This window comes from Myotis myotis, unplaced genomic scaffold, assembly GCF_014108235.1.
Source record: "Myotis myotis isolate mMyoMyo1 unplaced genomic scaffold, mMyoMyo1.p scaffold_m19_p_11, whole genome shotgun sequence".
Taxonomy (NCBI): domain Eukaryota; kingdom Metazoa; phylum Chordata; class Mammalia; order Chiroptera; family Vespertilionidae; genus Myotis; species Myotis myotis.
Genome location: NW_023416315.1, coordinates 9,377,547 through 9,404,500, shown reverse-complemented (window position 1 = coordinate 9,404,500; position 26,954 = coordinate 9,377,547). Strand labels below are relative to the sequence as shown.

Below are 26,954 nucleotides of genomic sequence, written 5' to 3'. Positions count from 1 at the left end.
CTGCCTTCTCACTGATGGAATATGTCCCCCCAAGACCGCTCACTGCTTCCCTGGCCGTGGTTTAGTCCTTTTCTCTTTTCTCTGTTCTACTTCCCAGACAACTGACTGCCTCTAGTCCCCTGCCTTTCAGACCACCGTCCTGCCAAGGGTTCCACAGTGTCTGTTCCAGGCCTGTGCTCCTTCCCACACTCCAGCGGGCACTCTTCACAACCACATGGATGCCCAGTGGGTATAGCAAACTCCGCCTGCTCAAGAGAACACTGATCACCACACACTGAGTTCTCCATCCCAGTAAATAGCATTACCTTTACAGTAAAAACAACAATCTGAGTCTTTCTCAGCCACCTTCTTTCTGTCACTTTCTAGAACTGACCCAACCGCAAGTCTTACTGGTTCTGATTTCAGAACACACATTGAATCAGAACATATCTTGGCCAACTGCTGCTGCCCCACTGGCCCCGGGGCCATCGTCTCTGGCCTGCACCGCAGACTGCAGTGGCCTCCCAGCGTTTGCTGGCTCCCACCACGATAATCTGTTCTCCATATGGCTTTCCTAAAACCTCCCCAGTGCTCCACTGTACTCAGAACTAAGTAGAAAGTCCATTTGGTGGTCTGCAGAGTGCACATCAATGGGCCACCAGTCCCCTTTAATGCCCATCCTTTCTTTGCTCCCTCCACTGCCAGCCTACATCCTCTGAGACCTCACTGTTCATCAGTTTGGCCCACAAATGGCTGGCCTTTAGCCTTGCTCTCCCCTCTCTCTACCTGGACACCTCTTCACCTAGATATTTTGATGGTTCTCTTTCTTCCTCTCTTCCTTCAGTCTCTGCTGAAATCTCATCTCTTCAGAGAAACTTCCCTGACCACCCCACCTCATATAACAGCCTTGTCATTTTCTTTCTCCTTGCCTGGATTTATTTTTTTTCTAGAATCGTGCCTGGCCCATATTAGGCGCACACCACACATTTGCTAAAATATTGAATTAATAATACTTCTCAAGCACGAGCTGGTCGCAGGCATTAACTTACATGATGTCATTTTCGAAGAGCACAGAGGACTGACACTCAGAGAGTGTGCCCAGGTTCTCATGGGTGCCCATTCTGAGAGTGGAATTTGAAACTGTTCCTTTCTATTCTGTTTTTCCCCTATATCACACTGCATCTCTCAAAGGGGAAAGCAAGAAAAAACCACAACATTCAACTGTGTGCTGTTTGCTGCCAGGGGTTGTGCCGGTCACATTTACAAAGTTATTTGGATCTTCACCAGTATCCCAAGAAGTAAACATTGTCTCCATTTTAGAGATGAGAAAACTGAACTGCCTGAGAGGTTAAATATTTAGCATAACATCACCATTTCTGCTCAGGGGAAGAATGTACCCCAGGCCTGCCTCATCCACAGACTGTGCTGTCTTAATGACATCCATCCTGCTTGCCTAAAAGTTCCATTTTAATTCCTATCAAAGGCCTTCCTCCCTGTAGCATGGGCTTAGCAATCCTTGCTGTTTTGTGAATGATTCCAGCCCAGTCTTCTTCCCTCTCCTCATTCCCTCCCTCGGCTGCCGGGACCTTTCCCCAGAACTTTCACCTTCCACTCATTGCTTACGCCTGCTCTAGTCTCAGAGGAGCAATAGCTCTCATGGGCCACCCAGAAGTTGGACATGAGAAAACAGGTTAAGCCGACGAGAGCGCGTAGGGGAACAGCCAGTGCTGGGAGACAGACGGTGCCCAACTTGCAAATGGGTTTGTTTGCTACAGTTTTCGGAGGGCTGTCATGTGGAACTTGAAACACATTTTATCAATGATGGATGGGGTCTTGGGATCATTCATGAAGCCTTGTATAATGTAAATGTCAAACCAAGATGCTACTAGATACTTCTAGAATGTTGGCTCTTCACTAGCAGATCAGCATCAGTCACATGGATTCTGTGAGAAAATAAGATTTTTGAGTTTCAGTTGGAGACTGAGTGTTCCCTAAAGACGAAGCCCAGACATCCCAATTGTTCCAGGCCTTCTCCTACTTATGGTCCTCCCTGCCTGTTGGCCACCCCTGGGTCAGACCACGCAACGAGTGATCTGCTCCCCGCAACGAGTGATCTGCTCCCCCCTTAGCAGAATCTACCTTGCCAGCAGTGCCCCCTTGCTTGTTGTTGTTGTACTGTTGGAGAAAATCTAATAAATAATTTGTAAACCTCCTAATAATTATCAAATAGATCACATTTTTGTTGCAGATTTCTGGAGGAAAAACAAATCTTTATCCAAACTCCAAAGGTAGGCATGTTGAGCTGAGATGGTTCATATTCTACAACCCTGCATATAACAAGAAAACTTAACAAACCAAGGAGAGTCCTTATTTGGAAAACACTTCCACCTCCCCCCGCTGAATCACTTCTCCCCAGTTTGTGACATAAAGTTCCTGTGTGGAGAGCAAATATGAACCTGACTGACTCCTTTTAAATGACTATTTTTTTGTATATAAGTCCACCTATTTAGTGCTTTGCTATTTCAACATGTGTTCATAAAAGTATTGCTTAATTTTCAACAGTCTCCGTGTTAAGTCCCAGACTGCCTTGTGTCTTTTGAAAATTGAAGTCATGGACACAAACCATTTTAAAGTTGAATTGATATTAAAAATAATGGTGTCCTTTCAGGAGCATGGCGCATAACTGCATCATTACTGTATAACCACCTGCTTTGAGATCAGATGCTGCAAATGCTCCTCTATTTGTCTCTAGACTGAATGAGTCACTAAGAGATTTGGTTCTATAACATACCAACTGGGCAATGGTTAAACTAGCATTTACAATGCTGATTTCCCTCTCCCACTGCCAGTTCAAGTAGTTGTAGAAAAGGTGCACTTGGTGGAGGACTGTGGAAAATGCCAAACTCGTTAGAATTCCGTTGAACAGGACCTCACCTTTATTATTTTTTCAAAATCAGTAATGTCATTAAAAAATGTTTCTCTGCATTGTTGTACTATAAAATGTGGGTGCCAGGATTGGAGGTGCAGTCTCAGTGTTCTAGGTTTGATGTGTACTTTCTTGTGCTATGAAAGTTTTTCTGGTGATTGTAAACATAAATTTCAGCATCTGGTTTTAGAGTTCTAGGAAAAGGTGAAGTATGTTGTAGGAAATTCAGTATAAGTAGATTACCAGCTATGTTTTTGTGGGTAAAACAGAGAAGTAGGGACTAGACACTACTACAGTCCAACTGACTTGAAAATGGTTGGATTCAAGTGGTGATGGTTTTAGGGATGGGATGGATGATGGTGAGTTTTCCAAAGACATATTGGGGATGTAATTTAACGTGAAAAGGTGTAGGAAACCATGCACTTGGATCTGAGACAAAACCAATGTTGTTAATGAATTTGCCACCTGAAGTATTCAGAAGTATGCTGGTGGCCCACTTCACGGAGACATTATTAGAAGTAAGATAAAAAAACACCAAACATTTCAATTAGCTGGAGCAATGGCTACATTTAAAAAATTGCAGTAGTTTATTTTACTGAAAACTCACTGCAAAAAAATAAATAAATAAATAAAGCTGACTAGTTAGGTTACTAAAAGACACCTTGTGATATTAGTCTATAAAAATAGAAGTGTACTATCCAGAATAAAGGAACAGAAAAATATTTTAAGCTCTGAGCACCTGAATCATGCACTTCATTTTGATTATTTGATTAGAGATATAGGTAAAATGGAATCTAGAGTGGAATCCAGCAGTAAGTGGCCAGAATGATGAAAGACTTATAACCATAAAATACTTACAAAGAACAGAAATGTTTCTCTTACCTTGGAAAAAAATGAGGGAAATTATAATATTTGCCTATAGAAAAAAATGTTTAAACATAGGCTGTGCAACCACAAAGTATCAAGCATATGACAAGTGTTTTGGCATGATAGTATTAAGGTCCTTTGCAAACCTGCTCTTCTAGAAGGTCATGGGCATACTTCTATGAAGGGTCCATTTTGTAAAATGGTGCCCTTTAAAAAATATTTTAGATCTTTGTAGCATTTTCCTTAACTATCTAGACTAGAGCATCGGTTTTCAACCTGTGGGTCGCGACCCCTTTGGGGGTTGAACGACCCTTTCACAGGGGTCGCCTAAGTCCATCGGAAAAAACCCATATATAATTACATATTGTTTTTTGTGATTAATCACTATGCTTTAATTATGTTCATTTTGTAACAATGAAATTGAGGGTCACCACAACATGAGGAACTGTATTAAAGGGTCCCGGCATTAGGAAGGTTGAGAACCTCTGATCTAGAGTGTAGCTTCCCAATATTTTATTGAGATGATTAAAAATATTTTCTGTTCTGTCCAGTAGGATAGCCACTAGCCACCTGTGGCTATTCAACACTAGAAATTGGCTAATTTAACTAAGGAACTAGTTTTTCATTTTACTTGATTGTAATTTTAATGCCCACATGGGGCTGATAGTCATGGGCAGGGCAGCTCAAGATATTGTCCTGCTCTTCCATTTCCCCATGCTAACACTTTAAGAATTTAGTCTTTAGTTTCTTCCAGATTCGCCTAAAAGCCTAAAAGCAAATGTGTAACAGAATTAAAATCTAATTTACAGATTACTAAATGTGGACTATTATTTTTCAGATTCCTTCTAGATATTTTCTGAGTCCCAAATCCCAGTTCTTCAAATTTCTTCTTATCAAATGACATCTGCTTGAGAGCACCTTTCATTATTTCTGGCTTGTTGAAATGTTGATTGCAGAAATTAAGTTCTGGTAGTGCCCTCCTTCTGTCAGCACCCACATCCTATTGCCAGGCCTCCAGAAATAGGGCTATCTAGGAAGGACCTGCATTTGCTACTCTCAATCCAGAATAAATATGACATGGTAGGTAATGCCCAAGGCTTGCTAACAACTTGGAAAAATAACATATTTGATAGCTGTGTTTACTAGTATATACTCATTTGTTTTCAAGCTTTTAAAAAGATAAGCAACTTTTTGGATTCAAAGAAAAATATTTTCATGGTTTGAAGTAATCTTCATTAACCCTTTATTAAGCCCTCTTTTCTAGGAAAATCAATTTTTCAGCCCCAATTTCAAGATCAATGCAGTTATAGAACAGGGAAATATCCAGTATCTTCTTTTTGGAGGAAATCATTAGTATCTTCCATTCTCTTGAGATGAAGTGTTAGATTTGAACTGCTTTGTTGTAAAAGATAAAAAGCACTAATCAAATGCAATCAAATTGCTTTTGTTTTTCTTATCTTTTTATAACTCTTTAAAAACTTTTGATTTTTGAGATTATATATATATATATATATATATATGCAGTTGTAAGAAATAATATCTTCACCCAGTTTCCCCCATTGGTAACACCTTACATAAATATAATACAATATTACAGACAGGAAATTAACATTGATGCAATCCACTGATCTTTTTTAGATTCTACCAGTTTATGTGACTCATTTGCCTTGTTTAATTCTATCCTTAAAATACATATTATGTATGTGATGTTCTCGACTTTATAACATTGTTGATAGTGTGATAACCTCCAAGTCCTTTATAGTGCACAAAAATAGTCATTTTTCCTCACGTAGACTATTTTATGCCTCTTCATGTAATTTTAAGGTACAAAAACTTCCAGAGAAAGTATAATCCACACAGGACTCTTAAATTATAACCCATTTTTTGTTATAGTAATTAGACTTTTTCTTTCATGATATTCAAAATGCCATGTGAAAGACTTATAATTAGAGTATTTATTATTTACTTTTTAACAACATAGTGTATCACTGCTCATCAAAGGCTTTTTTACTCATGTTAATCTACAAATAATTATCTGGGATCAGGTCTTCTGCTTTTATGGCCTTTGTGAACCTAGAAACCTAAGAACAGCAACATTTTGAATTTGGTTCTCATTAATTTGGAATGCGTGATCACTTAGATATTTAGATGATAATTTTGAAGTTTGTTTTTATGCTATCTTGTTAAACACACACAGACACACACACAAAATCTGAACAAATTATTGGCTTAATTATGATTAGACAGGAAATGTTTTTGCTGCTCCTAAAAATAAGTACACTCAAACAAGAATAAGTTCCCTTTGTGGGCAAAAGATTAATTTAGTAATTATAATCCACTTGTGTATATTATTAAGTAAGCTTTCTTATAATTTACAAGGCATCTCTGGCCTAGCTTAATTTATTTTTAAGAAATGATATATTTTATATTTCTCATTTACTTAAGTTGGATTGTTACTCAGGCAAAATTAAGGAAGTTCCAATGTGGAAATGTCTTTCCACTTAACATGGACAGAGGATAACCTAACACATTTCATGCCAATTCTACTCTTAGCAGATGAAAAGAACTAAGTTTGTGTTATTGGAAACTGCAAAGAACTCCATGCCGGGAGGGAACATTACTCATTCATTTTAATTAATGTATAAAGAAGTAAATTACCATCTTCAAATTTACAATGAAACTGTGAAAACGAAAACAACAGTTTAGCTATTCAATAGTTATTGGCCCTTTTTACCTTGTTAAATACTTTTAAGTAATACAAAGGATACTAGGAAAGAATAACCACAGAATTAATGTACAAGAGAGTCAGCAGGGCATTTTGTAAACACCAATCAAAATAGCTAATAAGGAGAATGTGGAAAAGGGAAGAAATAATAAATAAGAAAATGTTTGTGTACCACAACAGACATGTATTATGCAAAATTCATAATACTCACGAGCAAAGAGAAACATAGGAGACAATATTAAATTAACATGCAATTGTCAAAATTATAGTTCATATAAATAAAATCAAGACATTTTCCAAGTAGAAAAAAATAGACATTAAAATTTAGAAGAAATTATGTCCTTCTAAGAAGGAATAATAAACATTTTTAAAAGCCTGACAGTGTTTTCCGAAGCTATTTTACATTGTTCAGAGTCCTAAGTACTATTGTCATATTAAAAAATTAATTTCTAAACAAATTAATTTAAGGTAAAATTTGGTATCACTGTACTAACATCCAGGTGGTAAAACTTTTCTTGGTGTGAATATTAACATTATTTTTACTGCCTTTTTTATTTCTGAAAATATAAGGGTCCTTTCTCTTCATTCCTATATTCAACAAATATGTATTGACCATCACAATTTACTGGCTTCTGGACATAAAGTGGACTCAAAACAGATATAGTTCCTGTCCTCACAGAATCATAAAAATTCCACCCAACTATTGGAATGTTTCATCTCTGGAATGTTGTAGTTATCCGTCCTCATGGGTAATGTAAGTGCAAGATTCACAACTAGATAAAGCAGAAGCATGAAGACAAACACATTGCATTGAATACTTTTTGTTTACATGTGATTCTTTTGGTTCATAGTAATCACAGTGCTTCACCTTGCTTTTGGGTATGTTTGACAAGATTCATTTTGCTAGAATCTTGAAGTCTTAGAGTATGAATACTTTGAGTTTTATTGTGGCAGAAACCTGAGAACTAAATTCAAAATCTAGTTGTGTTCATTCATTCATTCATTTGTTCATTCATTCATACATAGTTAGCAAATATTTGTTGAGGAAACAGACACAGCTCCCTGCCACTGGAAATCTAATGCTCTAGCAGAGGGAGACAAAGAACAGTAGACATACAGGAACAATGTGGAAGAAAGAGAAGGTAGAGCAGAGTAAGGGGGATTGGAAATGGCAGCGTCAGAATGGCAGGTTGCCATGTTAAATATGGCAGATAGTGAGCAGAGACCTCGTTGAGCAAAGGCTTGAAGTGTTTATGGGAACGATATGTGCAGACATCAGATGGAAGAAAGTTCCAAGTAAAGAGAAGAGCTGGAGCAAAACCTGAGGATGAGTGTACCTGGTGAAGAGCAAGAAGGCCAGCAGGGTTGGAACAAAGTGAGTAAGAGAGGAAAAGGCTGGAGGAGAGCTCAGTTAGAGGGAAGGTTGGTGGATTATGTAGAATTTTGGAATCCACTGTCAGAATTGTGAGCAGAAGAGTGCCATGATATGAATTATGTTTTTAGAAGATAACTTTTTCTACTTTTTAAAGAATATATTGGAAGGAAGCATGTAAGAAGGGACACATGATAGGAGGCTCTCACCAGCAAGAGATGATGGTAGCTAAGACCAGGCTTGTTGTAAAATGTGGTTGGATTCCCAAATATTTTGAAGGTAGAGTCAACAGGATTTGCTGATGGGTTAGATATGGGGTGGGAAAGAGGAAAGTAAAGATGACTTCTTTTAGAAACTTGATGCAAAATACATTAATTTCCAAGATTTAACTTCTCCATACATATTTCTAATTCTGGACATCTAGTTAGTTTTTTGTTTCCTTTATGTCTAATTCATTTTGTTTAATAATTATTTATTAAACACTCACCATGTGATAGGTACTGTTGGAGATTCAAAATGAGCAAAACATCAGTTCTGGTCTCAAAAAAAAAAATCACAAGAGGCAAAATAATTAGAAATTGAGATAATACCATAAAGGAAATGCCAGTCAAATGTTATAGGACAGAGAAGGGAGACGCTCCTTTCAACTGCGAGAAAAAGGGAAGGCTCAACATCAAGTGAGCTTGAACAGAAATTTAATGTGAGCTTGGGGATTGCTAAAATGAGGTGTATTCTAGGTGGGTCCAAGGAGCCACATAGCATCAGGTCCAGAGGAGAATAATACAGTTTGGCTGGAGGGAAAAAATGAGGAAAAAAAATTAAGTAAGCTTTCCTCCTATTTCAGGGTGCTTTGGCCAAGGAGGTAGCAGAAAAGATCAGAAGTGTGTGGATATGTAAGAGACATTTCAGAGATAGGACTCCTGGTGTAGCAAGGTATCAAAGGCAGTGCTGAGGATTAGAACATGCTAACACAGAAGTAGGGACATGGAGGAAAAGGACTTTCTCCTAAAATCTTTCCATCTGGAGCACAGAGGCAAGCAAAGTGAAAGGGAAAAACTACAATAAATTCTCGTAACAAATAGCACATTCCCATTTTCTCAGCAGCAGGTCTGGGGACCTAATTTTCTTTTTTTTAAAAAAAATATATATTTTATTGATTTTTTACAGAGAGGAAGGGAGAGGGATAGAGTTAGAAACATCAATGAGCGAGAAGCATTGATCAGCCGCCTCCTGCACACCCCCCACTGGGGATGTGCCCGCAGCCAAGGTACATGCCCTTGACCGGAATCGAACCTGGGACCCTTCAGTCTGCAGGCCGACACTCTATCCACTGAGCCAAACTGGTTAAGGTGGGACCTAATTTTCTTGATCCTCTATTTGATTGGGTTGTGATTGTAATTTCTGTGACCTCAGAGACTCTTGGGAAAGGAAAGAAGGTGGTAGATAAGGCTGATTCCTTTAAGAGAGAGATTAAGAAGTGCAGAAAAATTTATTAAATTACAAAAGACCTTTAAAGGTTTACAGAACAACTTTTCAAAGCTATTTGAGGTAAGAGCCACAAATAACCACCTGCTTCAACTCTGTTCAGTTCCTCCTCTCCAAACTGAATCGAAATGCAATCTGGCTTCTTTGAATGGAAACTTCTTCCGGTATTTTCCTTAATCGAGCATAGAGGCAGAGGAGGTGAAGAGAAGGTCACTACTTTGAAGGTCTATGAAGCTTAAAATGTTCTGGCTACGGACTCCAGCTGAACCAATTTTGTTTTCCGTGGTGAAGTCTACCAAACAAAACCTTGGGAATGTGCCCAAGGAACTTGTATTGAATATTTGAATTTTAGAAGGCAAAGAAGCAGGATAATTGATTATTTTGGCAAAGAACACATTGTCAGCAAGGTGTTTCTTCACCCTTCCTCGCGTTTTCAGAAGTGTTAAAAATAATTAGAAGCAAATACAAATGTTGGGAAGAAGCATTCAGGGGAGATTTTCTTCCAAGCGGGCATTTTTCAGAGACCTCAGCTGAAAGTTTGGGTAGCACACTTTGAGGGGAGATGGAGTATTTGCTAATGAATATGAATAGCATTTCCTTATGGGCCATATATTTTTCCAGCAGGAAATGGATAATCTACTATGACATTTCAGTGGGTTGGAACAAGATAGATAAATCAAGTACAAGTTGCCGTGTTTCTTTTTCAAATGAAAGATAAATGCCTCAATGGAGTAGCAATCATAAAATATATAAGTATTTATAATACAGTACTGTTTTATACCATCTGCCAAAGAATGGTATTTATTCAGCCACTGATATGAGAACAGATTTTCTTCCACATTATGCAGGGAGGAAATACATCCTAGTGTTAATGAGCATGCACTTTGTAGTTAGCCAGCCTAAGTTCTAACGAAATTTTTAGTTGACTGGCTGTGTAATTTTGATAATGTTACTTAACCCCACTTTCCCTGTCGATCCAATGGTACAATAATAAGTCTACGTTTTAAAGTCATTTAGTCTATCAAACAAGGTAATATATGAAAAGCATTCTACCAAATGCCTAACACATGCAAGTACTCAATAAATAATAGCTGTTCTCATCATTCCACTGGTAAAAATTGGCTACATACAAAATGAGAGTTTCAAAGTATTTGGAACATTTGAACTGAATGCTTTTTAAAGGAATGCGGAGGGACTAGATTAATGAGTCCCTCTTCTGGTTCAGGCAAATATGTCTCTGTATTAAAATTGAGGCATATAATCAATTTCCCTGTAATTCCCAAATAACATTGGCTCTAAACAATACAAATATATTACATGCTCATACTACTACATGTCCATCATGGGTTTAAAGGCCCCAGGCTGGTGGAGCAGTCACCATCTCACACACTGCCAAGTTGTCATGAAAAAGAGAGCAAGTGAGTATTCTGGCCTGGAGGTAGCATACGTATCCCTTCCATTTACAATTTGTTGGCCACTCACGTGACCTCATCCAACATCAAAGGGGTCAGAACATAATATCCTGCTCTCAGAAGGTGGAAAGTGGAAATTTGATGGACAACACTGATGACTACCATAGGATCATAGACATAGTTGAAAATGCACTGTTCCCTTACAGGTAGTGGCACGTGAGGTACGCTTTATTGGTCACAAAATAGCGAATTAAAGTTCATTACATCAGGAGTGATAAATGGTGCCTCTGAACTCTGGGTGAGACGGGAGGGTGACCCATCTAGGTTGGTGGTACCCACCCAGGACATGTTGCCTTGAGTTTCTGGAATGCTTGACAACCTAAGCAGTCCCATAGATTGAGCTCTTCTGTGAAAGTTGTCCAAAGCCATTTTTAACTCTAAAGCCTTTTCCCACCATTTCATTCTAGTTCAAATGGCTTTATCTCATATCTAATGGGTTTAATGTGTTCTATCTGTATGACTCCATTTGGCGCCTTGGATGCTATGGCTGAGAGGCATCATATAAATAATATTGTTATTGTTATGATGATGAGTTCAAGCACTGGAGGGAAAATTGTGAAATAACTTGGTACTGAAGCCATCATTATTTTCAGCAAAATGAAGTTTGGCTTCTTATGACACTAGTAAGCCTTGAAGATCAAATGGTATCTACAGCCTGTATCTGAGTAATGGTCTAAAGAAGTCAAAATAAAAATGTTTGATATAGCATTTTACATATTATAAAACAGATGTTTGCTTTTAACTATTCTTGATATTTTAAAAAGTTGACACTCGTATCTGCTATTAAAAGAAACAACAAATGAAAAGACTCACACAATTACCTTTAATATTATTTATTTTTGCTTCCCTTATGATAGGACAGGCCAACTATGTTAATTATTTTAACCCTTAGTGTTGATCATTTGCCAGTGTGTTGTGAGGTTGAGCAATAGACTGTTTCATTGCTTTCAAAATGCATCATCAAGACGGGAGGTGCAGAGAGTTCTGGAAAAAAAGGACTGTTTAGGTTCCTTCCCTCGTGATGATGTGATATTATATTCCCATTACTTGAATATTCATTATGGTTACCCACATGCTTTTGGCTACCTCTGTTTCCTGCAACTGTTTACATTATTAAGTTGGTCTGGGTTATAAAATGTAGCTTGAACTCTGTATATAGTTAGTGCAGCGTGGGATGTTTGCATATATTGGGTAGATTCCCTTTTCAGCCTAAAAGAATCATGGAAGGTTTCTAAAAGGAGATGAGACAAAATAGGGTCTTGTTACTGCAGGGCCTCAAACCACAGATGGAAAATACTACAGGGATAGTCTGAGGAATTCTCTGGCACATCAGGATCTGGGTCCTCCCTGTGGCTTACACCAGATAACTTTCTGCAAGAAAATACAGCAAAGGCCTCATTCCTTTTCGGGTGGGGAGGGTGGAGGGCCTTGGAGAGCATTGCCTAACTCAGAAACATGAGAAAATGAAATGTATTGATGGTGCTGCGATTTTATGACTTCCTACAAGGAAATAGCTGGCATATGACAAATTAATTTGAAAAGGTGAGATAGTAATGTGTAAATATTGCATAAGATATCTAATAGAACTGTAATCTGGAAAGATAGAGAGAACAGTCTGGTCAGAACATGAAACCTGAAGCTGTTCTTGGCCTGTTCTACTCTAAGACCCCTCAATTCAGTTTCAAACTTAGGTAATTCCCTCTTGCTCCCCCTGCATTTTCACCAAGAAGCAGTGTGGAAAGAACCCAGCCACAGGCCTAATATACAGTAAACACTCACCAAGTAGTGGTTTCCAATGTTATTCTCTATGACTTGGAGATTGAGACAGGATACTTCCTTACCTACCTTTGTATTTTGTCAGCCTCAAGCTGTTGAACTCTAGATTCCATGAAATTTATCAGTTCAGTCTTCCTTGATAGGCATGTGCAGATGTCAAATAAAAAAGCTTAGCATTGTTTTAGAATCATACAGACCATCCCTGAGGGAACCATAGGCAGTTCACACACAGTCCTCAGAGGTAGATATAGCCTTCAAAACATGTCACCCAATTCCCTTAAAAATTTTTTTAAATGTAGTTACAGTTTACATTAAATATTATTTTGTGTTAGTTTCAGGTGTATACAAGTAGTGGTTAGATAATCATATACTTTACAAAGTGCTGCCCCTACTATTTTCAGAACTCACCTGGCACCATCCACACTTACTATAATATTGTTGACTGTGTTTCCTATGATGTGCTTTACATCCCTTTGGCTATTTTGTAACTTCCAACTTGTATTTCTTAATCCCTTCACCTTTTAAACCCAACCCCCCAAGTCCCTTCCCCTTTGGCAGCCATCAATCTGTCCTTTGTATCTATGAGTCTGATTCTGTTTAGCTTGTTCATTTATGTTGTTCTTTAGATTACACATATAAGTGAAATCATATGGTATTTGTCATTCTCTGACTGACTTATTTCACTTAGCATAATACCCACTAGGTCCATTCTTGCTGTTGCAAATGGTAAGATTTCATTCTTTTTTATGGTTGAGTAATAATTCATTGTATATGTGTACCAGCACTTTCTTATCCACTCATCTGTTGATGGGTACTTGGGTTACTTCCATATCTAGACTATTATAAATAACACTGCAATAATCATGGGGATGCATATATTCTTCTGAATGTGTTTTGGGTTTCTTCAGATACATACCTATAAGTGGAATTGCTGTGTCATAGGAGCTTCATTTTTAATCTTTTGAGGAGACTCCATACTGTTTTCCATGGAGGCTGCACCAATCTGCATTCCCACCAACAGTGAATGAGAGTTCCCTTTTTTAAAATTCTTTTTTTGTTTAAAGTATTACATAAGTCTCCTTTTTTCCCCATTGACCTCTCCCCAGCCACCCCCATCCCCCAGCAACTGCCCTCACACCCCTACTGTCTGTGCCCATTGGTTATGCTCATATGCATGCATACAAGTCCTTTGGTTGATCTCTTACCCCCTTACCCCCCACCTTCCCTCATAGGTTAGACAGGCTGTTTCCAAATCTTAGCTATTGAAAATAGTGCTGCTATGAACATAGGGGTGCATAGATCCTTTCTGATTGGTGTTTCTGTTTTCTTGGGATATATTCCTAGAAGTGGGATCACTGGGTCCAATGCAGGTTCCATTTTTAATTTTTTGAGGAAACGCCATACTGTTTTCCACAGTGGCTGCACCAGTCTGCATTCCCAGAGAATTCCCTTTTGTCTACATCCTAACATTTGCTTGTTGATTAATTGATGATAGCCATTCTGATAGGAGGGAGGTGATATCTCATTATGGTTTAACTTTGCATTTCTTGGATGATTTTAACTTGAGCATCTTTTCATACGTCATCCTTATGTCCTCTTTAGAGACATGTCTATTCAGGTCCTTTCCTCAATTTTTCATTGGATTGTTTGTTGTTGTTTTTTGTTCTGTGTAGTTTGAATTCTTTCTGCATTTTGGATATTAACCCCTTGTCAGTTGTATCACAGGTGAATATATTCTCCCATTCAGTGGGTTGTCTTTTCACTTTGTTGATTGTTTCTCTTGCTGTGCAAAATCTTTTCAGTTTAATGTAGTTCATTTGCTAGCTTTTCTTTTGTTTCCCTTGCCAAAGGATTAATATTAGAAAAAAATAACACTAAGAGAAATGTCTGATACAGTACTACATTTTCTTCTAGGGGTTTTATTGTTTTTAGTCTTTCATTTAAGTCTTTAACTCATGTTTATTTTATTCTTGTATAATGTGTAAGGAGGTGTAAGGCTCATCAGGGGGAGGCCAGCAATGTTTATCAGGCCCAAACTGACCAGGATTTGGACATATGAAGGGAGGACTCTTCACCCATTAGGTATGTGTGGGAAAAATGGCACCATTCTAGAACCACACAACTCAGTCTATTCCATATTCTTTCCATACCTCCTGGAGAGTTCAGCCTCAGCAGGGTAGGGTGACAGGGAGTCGGTAGGATGGGGCTATGTATTCCCCAAGGCTGATATAGTATAGAGGGTAGTGCTTGACCCAAGAAAGATTGCATTTGCTGGTGGCATGGCAGAGGGACTCAGCGCAAGGACTCTGGCAGCTATCCATCCCTTCAACTCTCTCCCCAGAGCCACAAACCCCATCTCTCCTCACAAGACTGTAGTTCTCTGTGAGCTGACCCACCCTCCTTCTGCCAGAACCCAGGGTAAGAGGCTGAAAACAAGATTTTGTGTGGTGGCCCTTTAAGAGGGTGCCTGGGTTTCTAGCAGACTTGCTTCTCTAGCTAGAAAGACATAATCCCCATTGATTTTTAAAGCCTTGTGTTATATAGGCCCCTCTTTCCAGCTCTGGTGTTCTGGGCTGGGGAGCCTGGTGTAGGGTTAAGACCTCACACTCCTCAGGGAGTTCCTGAGCCACATGTGGGTACAGAGCCAGCCCTTCCTGCATCACTACCCTTTTTACTAGTCTATATGGCATCTTCTATAAATTCTTGGTTATAAGACTTCTGGTCAGCTAGCCTTCAGTTGGTTATTCTGGTTAACATTTCTATGTTTTGGTTGTAATTCTGGTTTTGTTCTGGAAGGAAATGAGTGTAACTTCTACCTACTCTATTGCCATCTTGGATCCCATAATTTCCCTTTGTTTTTGTGAGGGGTGTAAGGAGACCCAGGGCTTTAACTACCAATCATTAGATTAGCTAGGCCCCTCAGAAGCACTTGTGGTTTCAGTTGATGTACTGGAAATTGCTATGCTGTGCCTTTATTTCAGTGTTTTTCAGTTTGATTGCTTTTTAAAAATATGTCTTTATTGATTTTTTGACAGAGAGGGAAAGAGATAGATAGATTGAAACATTGATGAGAGAGACACATCAATTGGCTACCTCCTGCATGCCCCCCAAAGGGGAACAAGCCCCCCTCAGGCATGTACCCTGACCTGGAATGGAACCAAAGACCTCTTGGTTCCTGGGTTGATACTCAACCACTGAGCCACACTGGCCTGGCTGATCACTTTTGTTAAGGCAGAGGAAAATCACCTCACCTTTGTTTACCCCTAAGTGGCTATGACTCAGTCAAAGAGAACCCGAGTTTCTTTCTCTGCCTCTTCTGTGGGACAAATAGGCCACGGTTCTTTTCAATGTAAAACTATCCTAAGTCTACCCTTAAGTCAATAGCAGTTTTCTTGTTTAAGGCCAAGAATATGGAATGGAATTTATTTTAAAGAAATGCATTTATCTCCAAACTTATGAGTTATAGGGATTAATTTTTCATTCATTTAATTTTCTTCCTGTGGACACTAAACATTTTTGATGCAAGAGATTTAGTATAGATATTAGATAGTAGAGAAAAGGCTGCCTAAACTACTTAAGACCTCAGCATTAGGGACGTCTCATTTCAGGTAATTCATTTGGAAGTCTCATCTCAGTGGGAAGTCTCATTTCAGTTGGAAGTCTCATTTTAGGTAATTCATTTAAGAAAAAGACACATCACATTGACTTCAGACATGTACTACCTCAGTGGGGTTCTTCTTTTGAAAGACAAGTTTTAGATTAAAACTGTTGATAATTAATGTCAAAATAGAACTGAATCTGAGAGAAAAAAATGAGTAAGGGTCACATCCCTAAACCATCAGATTATCAGTTTTATCAGGAGAGTAGAACACCGTGCCTGCCAATGCGTGCTCCTTTAATGAAATGGAACCAACCGATGAAAAACAGTCATGCACAGGGGCATTTAAAAGGAGATATGAGAAGAAAAAAATGGATTTCACTGAGCTTCAGAGAAGGAAAACTTTGGGTATTAATTGAAAGTTGCCATTTATCTGTAGTGGATGGTATGTGTTACACAGAGGCGTGGCTTAATGGTCTCTGTCCTTTAACTCTATTGCAATGGTTTCTACAGCAATACTTTTTATTAATGGAATTCTACAAAGAGCTCAAAGCACGTTTGCTGCTTTCCTGACTGACATTCTGTTACCTAAACATGCATTGGATTTACTTTTTGAAAATGAGATTCCAAATCAAAAGGAGGCTGAAAAAATTTTTATTACTGTTTTGCAGACTTCTTGTGACTAGTTTGTTTTCCTGAAGGCTAATAAAATGATATAAAGGAAAGCCAACATCTATACCACTTCACTTAATGAGGCAGGCAAGATAAAATCTGTTCCCCAATGTCAGTTCATCTTTTCAAAGAAAGAGTGGAGAGTAAAAAGAGACTGCTAAGGCTAAGACTGCTAGGGTGTTCAATGGGAGACAATGCAAATGCACATGGATTTGCATCCTGGAACCATTGATAATATTAGCCATGTGACCTTAAGTAAACCCTTAGCTTTTGGGGCTTTGGTGGCCATAAATGAAGAATGGGATAATCTATTCCCAACAGTGGGGTGGAAGTATTGCTTGAGCTACCCTGTTTACAGTGGCTTAGTGTTCAGCGAATAGCTGGTGATATGTCTTTTCCCCTTGCACTGTAAGCTTCAAGATTGACGCTGTGACAGCTTTTGCCACCAGAGTAGCCAATGGATTTTGTGCATTACTGTGGCCTATGGAATATTTGCTTAGTGCTTTCTGTTGTCAAGTTTATGTGGTTAACACCATCCCCAATTTAGAGCTGTGGAACATAAGGCTCAGAGAAGTTAATTTATTCAAGATGGCTCTGCTAGAATGGCTATCATCAACAAATCAATGAACGACAAGTGCTGGAGAGACTGCGGAGAAAAAGGAACCCTCCCTCTTAAACTGCTGGTGGGAATGCAGACTGGTGCAGCCACTGTGGAAAACAGTATGGCGTTTCCTCAAAAAATTAAAAATGGAACTCCCATTTGACCCAGTGATCCCACTTCTAGGAATATTTCCCAAGAAAACAAAACACCCATCAGAAAGGATCTATGCACCCCTATGTTCATAGCAGCACAATTTACATTAGCTAAGATTTGGAAACAGCCTAAGTTTCCAAATGAAACTTAGCAGATGAGTAGATTAGAAAACTTTGGTACATCTACACAATGGAATACTATGCTGCTGTAAAAAAGAAGGAATTCTTACCATTTGCAACAGCATGGATGGAACTGGAGAGCATTATGCTAAGTGAAATAAGCCAGTCAGAGAAAGATAAATATCACATAATCTCACTCATTAGTGGAATATAATGAACAACATAAACTGATGAGCAAAAATAGAACCAGAGTCATTGAAGCATCGCAAGACTGTCCCACCTGTGAGGGAAGGTGGTGGGTGAGAGGGTGAGAGATCAACCAAAGGACTTGTATGCATGCATATGAGCATAACCAATAGACACAGACTGGGAGGGGGGTGTGGGGAGAGGGCATGTGCCGGGGGGAGGGGGGGCAGCTGGGGAGAAGTCAATGGGGGAAAAAGGAGACATGTAATAGTTTTAACAATAAAGAATTTTTAAAAAGAAAAATATATGGAAAAACAAACAAAAAAAGATGGCTCTGCTAGAAATCACATGAAAAAATGCTCAGTGTCACTAGTTATCAGAGAGATGCAAATTAAAACAACAATGAGGTACCACCTCACACCTGCCAGAATGGCTACCATTAATAAGTCAATAAACAGCAAGTGCTGGCAAGGATGTGGAGGAAAAAAAAACACCCTAGTACACCGCTGGTGGGAATGCAGACTGGTACAACCACAATGGAAAACAGTGTGGAGTTTCTTCAAAAAATTAAAAGTGGAACTACCATTTGACTCAGTGATCCCACTTCTAGGAACATATCCTAAGAATCCTGAAACACCAATCAGAAAGAATATATGCACCCCTATGTTCATAGCAGCATTATTTACAATAGCTAAGATCTGGAAACAGCCCAAGTGCCCATCAATAGATGAGTGGATAAAAAAAAGCTGTGCTACATTTACACAATGCAATACTATGCAGCTGTAAAAAAGAAGGCTCTAGGAAGGATCTCATACCCTTTGAGACAGCATGGAAGAACCTGGAGATTATTATGCTGAGCAAAATAAGCCAGTCAGAGAATGACAAGTGTCACATGGTTTCACTTTTATATGGACTATAATGAACAAAATAAACTGACAAACAAAAAATATCCAGAGACTTTGAAGCATGCAATGGTCTGGCACATTTCAGAGGGAAGGGGATTGGAGGGTGGAAAGACATTAACCAAAGAATTTATACGCATATATGCATAGCCCTTGGACAGATAATAGTGCAGGAAAGACCTGTGGATGGGGTGGAAACGGGATGGTGGGTCAGTGCAGGGGTGTGGTGGGGAGACATCTGTAATACCTTCAACAATAAAGACAAATTTTAAAAAAGAGGTAACATTCAAACTGAAGTCTCCCTAACAATGGAGCTTGCATATATAATTCTACCATCAAAAGGGTTCAACCAGGGTCTGGCTGCTGTATAGTTGATTTGCTGTTTGTTGAACTAAATCTTGGAACTATACAGTTGGCAGTGAATAGTAAAAATTTGGGCTATCCTCACCTGGGATCAGATTTTCAGTTTCAGAAAGACACTATATCTCTTGGTCGTTGTTCTCTTGGACCCTGAGTGTCCAGTCAGTTGAGCACCCTACCCCTGACATTTCCTGTGACAGGACTGACAGCTTCTGAACAGGCTTAGCACATACCAGGCATGGACATGCAGTCCCCTGCACAGTGGTAGGCAGATCCGATGACGACTGTGCAATTGGATGAAATCGAGTCAAGAAAAGCCACATGTAAAAATACATTTCCTTCCAAAATGATGGTGCATCTGCAAGGGTGTAACGAGCAGTGATATTCTTGGCATTCGTTGGAAACACCCCGGGCTGCTTGGGTAATACATTTCCTAGGGTTAGTCATTAACAGGCTTCCTGCTTTCCACCTCTTTTGACAGGCCCAGCTGTGAGATACAGTAAGTTCAAGATGTCAGAGGCCAGGCCACCTCCCCTGCTTGGGCAGCACACGACGCACATCCTGAAAGAGGCCCTCAGATACGATGACAGGACCATTGCCGAGCTGCTCAGGACTGGAGTAGTGAACCAGCATGAAGCCGAATGACAGAAGAAAAATGCTCTTTCTTAAAAACAGCGTCTGACTGCACTTTACTAGCAAAGGCAATACTCTTTCTGAACCCTACTTCCCAATTCTGGTGCTTGGCACTAAAAAGAAGAATAAATTCCAGATTTCCTGCCTAGCATTTGGCTCTGGTATCAATGAATCTAGTGCTTCTTAAATGTATCCCACCTTTCATTCATTACCATTTTTTTCCTCCAGATAATAGATTAATTGTGAATTTGTGGGATTTTTTGGTAAAGATTTTTTTTTTTTTTTTTGAAAAATGCATTCCTTCTTCTAATTAGATGAATAGCCTAAACATTTTGCCTCCCCAGCTCATGCAGGTCTGAAAAAGAGCAGGTCTCTTGACATTCTCTACTTGCACATAAAGTCCTCATTTAAACCTTTGTTAGGAAGTCAAAGCAATAAGCAGAATGACAGTCTCAGTGATTGATTTTAAACAGAATAACTTAATTTTGAGCTCATGAGCTCTTTGTTAATCTGTAATTTAAACCATGGATTTTGCTGATGGCCATTATAAAACCGAACTTCATTCTCCACAGGGGAGTAAATGTTTGACTTATGCTGTATTTCTCTAATTAATTTCATGATACATAGCAGAAAATCGATTTCCACCAATGCATTTTGAGGTGTAGGTATCTATCTGCAATAAGAGTAGAAAAGTGGTTCTTTAATTGATACCTTATTTTGAGCCAAGTGTAAATGCAACATGTTTGTGAATGAATAGCAGATGACTACCTAGGTATTAAATAATGTATAAACAATGACAAATAGAAGAATAAAACATTTTTCTTATAATTTGAGTATCCACTGTAGAAAAATGTATCCTGTCTTGATATTAAATATTTGTACTTAAACATTTAAATAGTTGTCAGTGAATTCAACGTATAGAAAATATCTTCTGTCCAGAATGTAGTAACTGAATTGTATGTGCATTCCAAATTAAACTGTCACTCAGACTGTCAATCACCCACACCTAGGTATAGACCAAGGAATCAGATAACACCTACTATCAATATCCAGGTATAATCTCAATTCATGGTTGTTAGACACACATATTTGAAAGTCATGTCATTACATATCAAGTGGTAAGTTAGATTATAGATAGATATTCATCCTTCAAACTATGATTTTGAGCTAGTTTTCTTTTTGTGTCCTTTTTTATTGGAATAATTGGAGCCATTTATCCATGTTGTAAGCCCAATATGTGTCTAGACTCAAGGTTCTGAATAAAAAAAATGTCTTCTCACAAGGCCTCATAGGGCTTTTGAGAAGAATACCTGCTAGTTCTTAAAACAGTTATTGTCCTCCCTGCTCTTTTTTTTTTTTTTTAAAGATATTTTATTGATTTTTCACAGAGAGGAAGGGAGAGGGATAGAGAGTTAGAAACATCGATGAGAGAGAAACATCGACCAGCTGCCTCCGGCACACCCCCCACTGGGGATGTGCCGGCAACCAAGGTACATGCCCTTGACCAGAATTGAACCTGGGACCCTTGAGTCCGCAGGCCGACGCTCCATCCACTGAGCCAAACCGGTTAGGGCTGTCCTCCCTGCTCTTGTTCTCTGTGCACATCTTATTCGGAAGAGCTCCTGCTGTTATTCCACCAGATAGAATTTCATTATACGAGGGTAATTAATACCTTCTGTAGTACTTCCCCCCCCCCCCAATGGCTAATTCACAGATACATCTTTGGATACATTCACTTCAGGCCAAACATCTAAATAAAATCCCTCCATAAATATACAATTAGCAATGAAAATGGTAAAAGGCTGGATGAAGAGAACTCGCAAAACCACATATCTTAAAAGACAAATCCACCATTTCTTCTACTGATCCAAGTAGATATCTTGAGAAGCAAATTAATTGGATCCTGAGCAATGACCCTAAATATCTGGGCAGCCATATGTGGGAGCATACTGATCATTCAAAGAGCGTCGCAGAATTCCTCAAAACCTTGAACTCAATCAAAATTGCAATCTTCATCATAGCAGAGTCACCCTTAGAGACAGTCTCCAGTGTAATCATGTATTGTAGTAACTAACCAGTTTTCTAGCTACGCAACTCAAAATGATCCAGGAGAACTTTGAACCAGTTCATCATCCAATAAAAAGCATTCACTTTACCTATTTAGTGAGAGAAATAATTCATAATATATTTTAAATTCAGATAGATAATTAGCCCTGAAAGAAACATGTGCTTGCTAAATTTTTTAGCAGTGTGCCCCAGATCAGGTTATGCCTATAAACAAATGTGCTGTTTTAATTATCAGGCCCTATTACCTTCCACTCTCCCTAAGCTGAACACACTGCTAAGTACCATATGCTCAAGTTCAGTCTGTGTCAAGGCCTGCCTTCTGACAGGTTTGTGTCTGAGGCTCGCCTAGAAAATGCTTTGAAACTTAGTGGGTTAATCAATATGAAAGTGATGGTGTGTTCACAAGCAACGAGGCTTCCTTTACTTGACTTTTTTTTCTGGAAACTTTTGCTGCAATAATTTTCTGGTTAAGCAGGCATGGTATTTTCCAACATGCAGTCTGATATGCTGAATGTTACCCTAGCAGAGTCGCCCTTGGAGACGGTCTCCAGAAGAGAAATGAGCGCTAACCAACATTGTGTGACTATCCCAGATAGTTGGTATCCTTTTCTCTTTGCTCCGTTTCCTAAGAGTTAGAAGCACAGATGTGATTTTAAAAAATCAAAGAGGTTTCATGTAGGCTATTTCATTCTATGCCATTCGGCTACTAAACCTTGACAACCTCACAGTGGGGACTTTTATAGGAAGACTTCATGATCTCTGCTTTCAACATGCAGGGGTATTCACACCCACTCCCATCTCACCTGGATTTGACATTTCACCACGGACTCTTATCCTGTGACATTGGCATGTTGCCTACTTTAAAAGCTTTATAGATGCCAGTCTTGCTTATCACTTTTCATATGGCTCAATGCTGCCTTCATCCATAGAACTGGTCCTCCAGATAATGGGCCTATAGATACTGAGGAAGAATTCCAGCTCAGGGGTGAATGGACCATCCAGATCTTCTGCCTTTCCCCTGACTACTCACCATTGATTCTCAATTGGCAAAGGAGACAAGTGTGAAAAAATTACCCTTCCTACCCTGAACCTGGGCTATTCATTTTCAAACTCATCCTTCAATATTATGTTATTATTCTTGCATTTGCTTCTATTTATAGGGGATTATCCACTGTAGTGAGCCCTTATAATTGATGAGATTCCTGAGACACAATAGGCCTGAAAAGATAGTTGTTAATCTTGATTATAGTATCAGTGATCCTTAAGAGGCCAGAATATCGAGCTCTTTTCTTTTCCCTCTAGCTTTCGTGGTACTAGTACTGGTACAGTATTATTTGAAAAGGAGGAAAATAAGATTCAGAGAAAAGTATATATTTCCATTCCAAACAACAATTGGAAACACAAAACATCACAGTCTCTTATCACCATCGATAATGAGGTGTAGGAAGGCATAAGGATAAAATTGTATTTTTATAGCAATACCAGGGTTAAATGTCTTATAAATTACTACTCTCATAAGACGATGAAATAATTTCTTAATGTAGACATACCAAGCTATCTTGTGAGTCCAAATGGCCCTGAACTTTTAAACCAGTCTGGCTTTATGCAGGCCAGGTTTATGCGGTACAATTAGTAGATATAAGCAACTCCAATAGATATGTTTCTCCAATACCCATTCAAAAACCTGTCTTCTGCTGTCACTCCAGAAGGTTAAAGTATTAGAGTCAAATGAATGCAAATTCTTTGCACTCATACATTTAATTCCATACAAGCTATGGGAGTTAGAACAGATACATTTAATTAGCAGGAAAGGAAAAGAGCACGCCCAGGTCAGGCAGGCCCAAGGGTGCCTTTGCGCAGGATACTCTGGAACCCATAGCTGCATGAGCCCAGCCAGATGCGGAGGTGCCAAGAAGGGGAGGCAGACACTGGCAGAAGCTCAAACACTACCTAGGGAACGGATTTTACCCACCTCAAAAATTTTCCTAAGAAATAGCTCTGTTTTATTTTCCATTTCTTAAGACTTTCGTTTTAAAAGCACTGCCTCAGATCCTGCCACTTTACAACATTCTTAATAAAAGAGTGTGGTAGGCAGAATCATTGCCCACCAAAGACGTCCACACCCTCATTTCCAGAACCTGTGACTATGTTACCTTGCATGGCAAGAGGGAATTAAGGTTGCTAATTAGGTGACCTTAAAATAGATTATTCTAGATGATGCAGTTGGGCCCAATATAAACACAGGGGTTGTTTAGATGTAGAAGAGTAAATGCCAGTTATGTGATGTGAGAAAGACTTTACTGACCAACCATTGCTGGCTTTGGAAATGGACGTGAACCAAGAAACATAGGCATCTAGATGATGGAAGGCAAGAAAGTGGACTCTCCACAGAGCCTCCTGAAAGAACGCAGCCCTCCTTGATGTTTGGCTGGTAAAATTTATTTTGGACTCATTTTGAACTTCTGACCTCCATAGGTTTAAGATAATAAATTAGCATTGTGTGAAGTCACTAAATTAGTGACACTTTGTTACAGCACCAATAGAAAACTAATACCGAGGCTGCTCTGCCTCTGCAAGTCTAAAGTGACAAGTAAATCACTACTTTGCAAAGTGACCAGATGACCCTGTGTTTGTTTCTCTATTTTTCTGTCTACTGACTTCCCTAACTTTCTTTTCCCCCCATTCTTCGAAACCCCTTATTCTCCTCTCTTTCTCAGGGGTAATCTTTTTTCTCCCTCTCCTTTTACCTTCTTTGCCCCTTCCTCCTCTTCTATCTCATCTTCCTCTCCCTTTCTCTACATGGACACACAGAGGCAGAGTTATATATTCATGTTACACAAGCATGGATGCCAAAACCTTTGACCGACTTTCAGAAAAATAGGGCTTGCTCAGTAATTTGGAAGATAACTAGTGGTCATTCTGGCCATGACCTCACCTCCACAAGCAATCTTGAATTAATCTCTGGGTGGGGTGGTTCTCAAATAACTGGCTGCCACTTCTTCTGCCTTGAAACTCAGGCAAAAACATGAAGGGCTGCTCCAAGTGCCAATCTGGGCTGAGGCAGAGCCCTCGGGCTTACTACATCTCGGTCACATGCCCCAGTTCTAAGAAAAAAGCTAAACTAAATAAAATATAACACAGAACAGAATCTAGACTCTGTGACAACCAGGGCCCTGCTGCTTTGGTTATTGGACTTTCATCTGAGCAAGCGGGGGTGGGGAGACACGATGGTTCATGCACTAGGCCTTGGCCTCTGTTTCTGGTTCCTTTTTAGAGAAGGCAGCTTACTTGGCCCTCAGGTGGTGATGACTAGTTTGTCCCTGGCCATTATACTGGTACTCAAATGGCGTCCAGAAGGAAGGTACTTTCTTCCCTCTGTTGGTTTTGCCATCTGCTAAAAACGGTGACTGGATCCTCACAGCTCTCTGTCATTTCTTCTTGCAACAGGATGGAAAACACTTTAGCACATCTCCGCTCCCCTTTTCATTTTCTTGCAAAGTAACCACATGGCAATCTGTCCAACTCAACTTGGTTTCTTTGGCTCCTCACCACAAAGATTGGAGGAAACATGCTTTCCTGCCCCTCCTCCTATCACCCGCACCCTTTCCTCTCACCCAGAACTTTTGCACAAGTGCTCACCATGAAGCAAGACATTCAGCTTCAGAACACACAACTGAGATTGAAATTAATGTAACACGGCCACGGGAAAATATCTTTCTTTCCGCCCCTTTACCTCTTTGTGAACCCTAAAGAAAAATTTGGACTTCCACAGCATCTCTTGGTTTGAGAAGTGGCAACATGTGTAACACACATTTGCCCTGACAGTCATGAATTTATGATTTTAGATTTCACAAAGAACTTTCTGGCTGTTCTTGACAGAAGTTTTGAAATGTACTACTATTAGACATTGCTGTGTTCTTTCTTTGGAGAGGGTCAAGAAAATTGTGGCATCTACATTGGGGGAGGGGCTTAAAAATCTCTATTTCTGGGGATAGATAAATGTACTATATTTCCCTCTCTAGGATTGCCCTTACATTGAGTCAAACATGCTAACAATGGCATTGACACAGACAAGAGGGAAGGACAAAAATGTGATGACCCACAGGTCACATCTGGAAATGGTAGCCAGTGACTTGGACGCTGAATATTTTCTCAGCCTGATTTTCGAACTGTGCGATGGGAAAGGTCTGAGGCAATAGCAACTAAATTTTACCATTTTAAAAAAACACACCAAAAAAAGCTGGAAATGTCCAATCACTAAGGTTCCATCTTTGAGTCCATGTTTTCCATCTTCTGAATTCCAAATCTTTTTTCTGGTTCTCCACATTTGCATTCTGGGAAAACTTAAGTGATAGGATGTGGACTCAGTACTCAGGCAGAGGTGGTGCTCAGGACACAACTGACAGACAAGTTTGAACAATACTGTTGCAAAGAGAAACACACTTTAAATGAGGAATTAGGAGCAGTCCTTTTGAGTATCTGGTGATCTAGAACTATGGGGAAGTATAGTATTTACAAAATTCACAAATATGAAGTGGCATAATACACACATTCCTTGGCAAGTCTTTCTATCTCTTTGATGTGTGCTCTCTGCAGATGTTTGCTCTGGGGAAGAGTTGAGGTATGATTGAGACTAAGTGCTCCCATGGAAGATCTCGGGTTTCAGCCTCAGCAGAACCTAGGGGTCCCTTGATCAGTGCATTGCCCAATAATATCCCTCATATCTCTGAAAACCTGAGGATCTGGATGTCAGATTCTTCCCTAGGATGGAGCTTTTGAGGGGGACCTGAGGACATGCAAAAGGGAATAAATCTGTGCAATTCTATCCAATTGTTCTGACAAGGCTAAAGTGAGGACCAAAATACTCACCAACAAGCCTCCCATTGGAAAAAGTTACCTTGCCAAAGGAAATGATATTTCAAAGAATTAAATGGAAGAAGAACATTTAAAGGTCATAAGATAGAATTTAAGCCTAGACAATGACTTTTTCTTGGCTATAGTTCTCAACTCTATAGACCTAAGCGAGTTACACCTAGAAGATATGCAAAGGGAAGGGCATCT

General features: G+C 39.3%; 1 protein-coding gene across 3 annotated transcripts in view; it reads left to right on the top strand.

Moving 5' to 3' along the window:
* Positions 1–20,699, top strand: part of SUGCT (succinyl-CoA:glutarate-CoA transferase) — a 556,817-nt gene extending 536,118 nt beyond the window's left edge. For 2 of the 3 annotated variants that reach the window (XM_036327439.1, XM_036327436.1), the window contains one exon: positions 19,675–20,699. In XM_036327439.1, coding sequence (XP_036183332.1) covers positions 19,675–19,838 — 164 coding nt within the window. In that variant the 3' untranslated portion in view covers positions 19,839–20,699. The remainder of the gene's footprint in view (positions 1–19,674) is intronic. The other variant, XM_036327438.1, reaches the window with a different exon arrangement.
* The last annotated feature ends 6,255 nt before the right edge of the window (positions 20,700–26,954 follow it).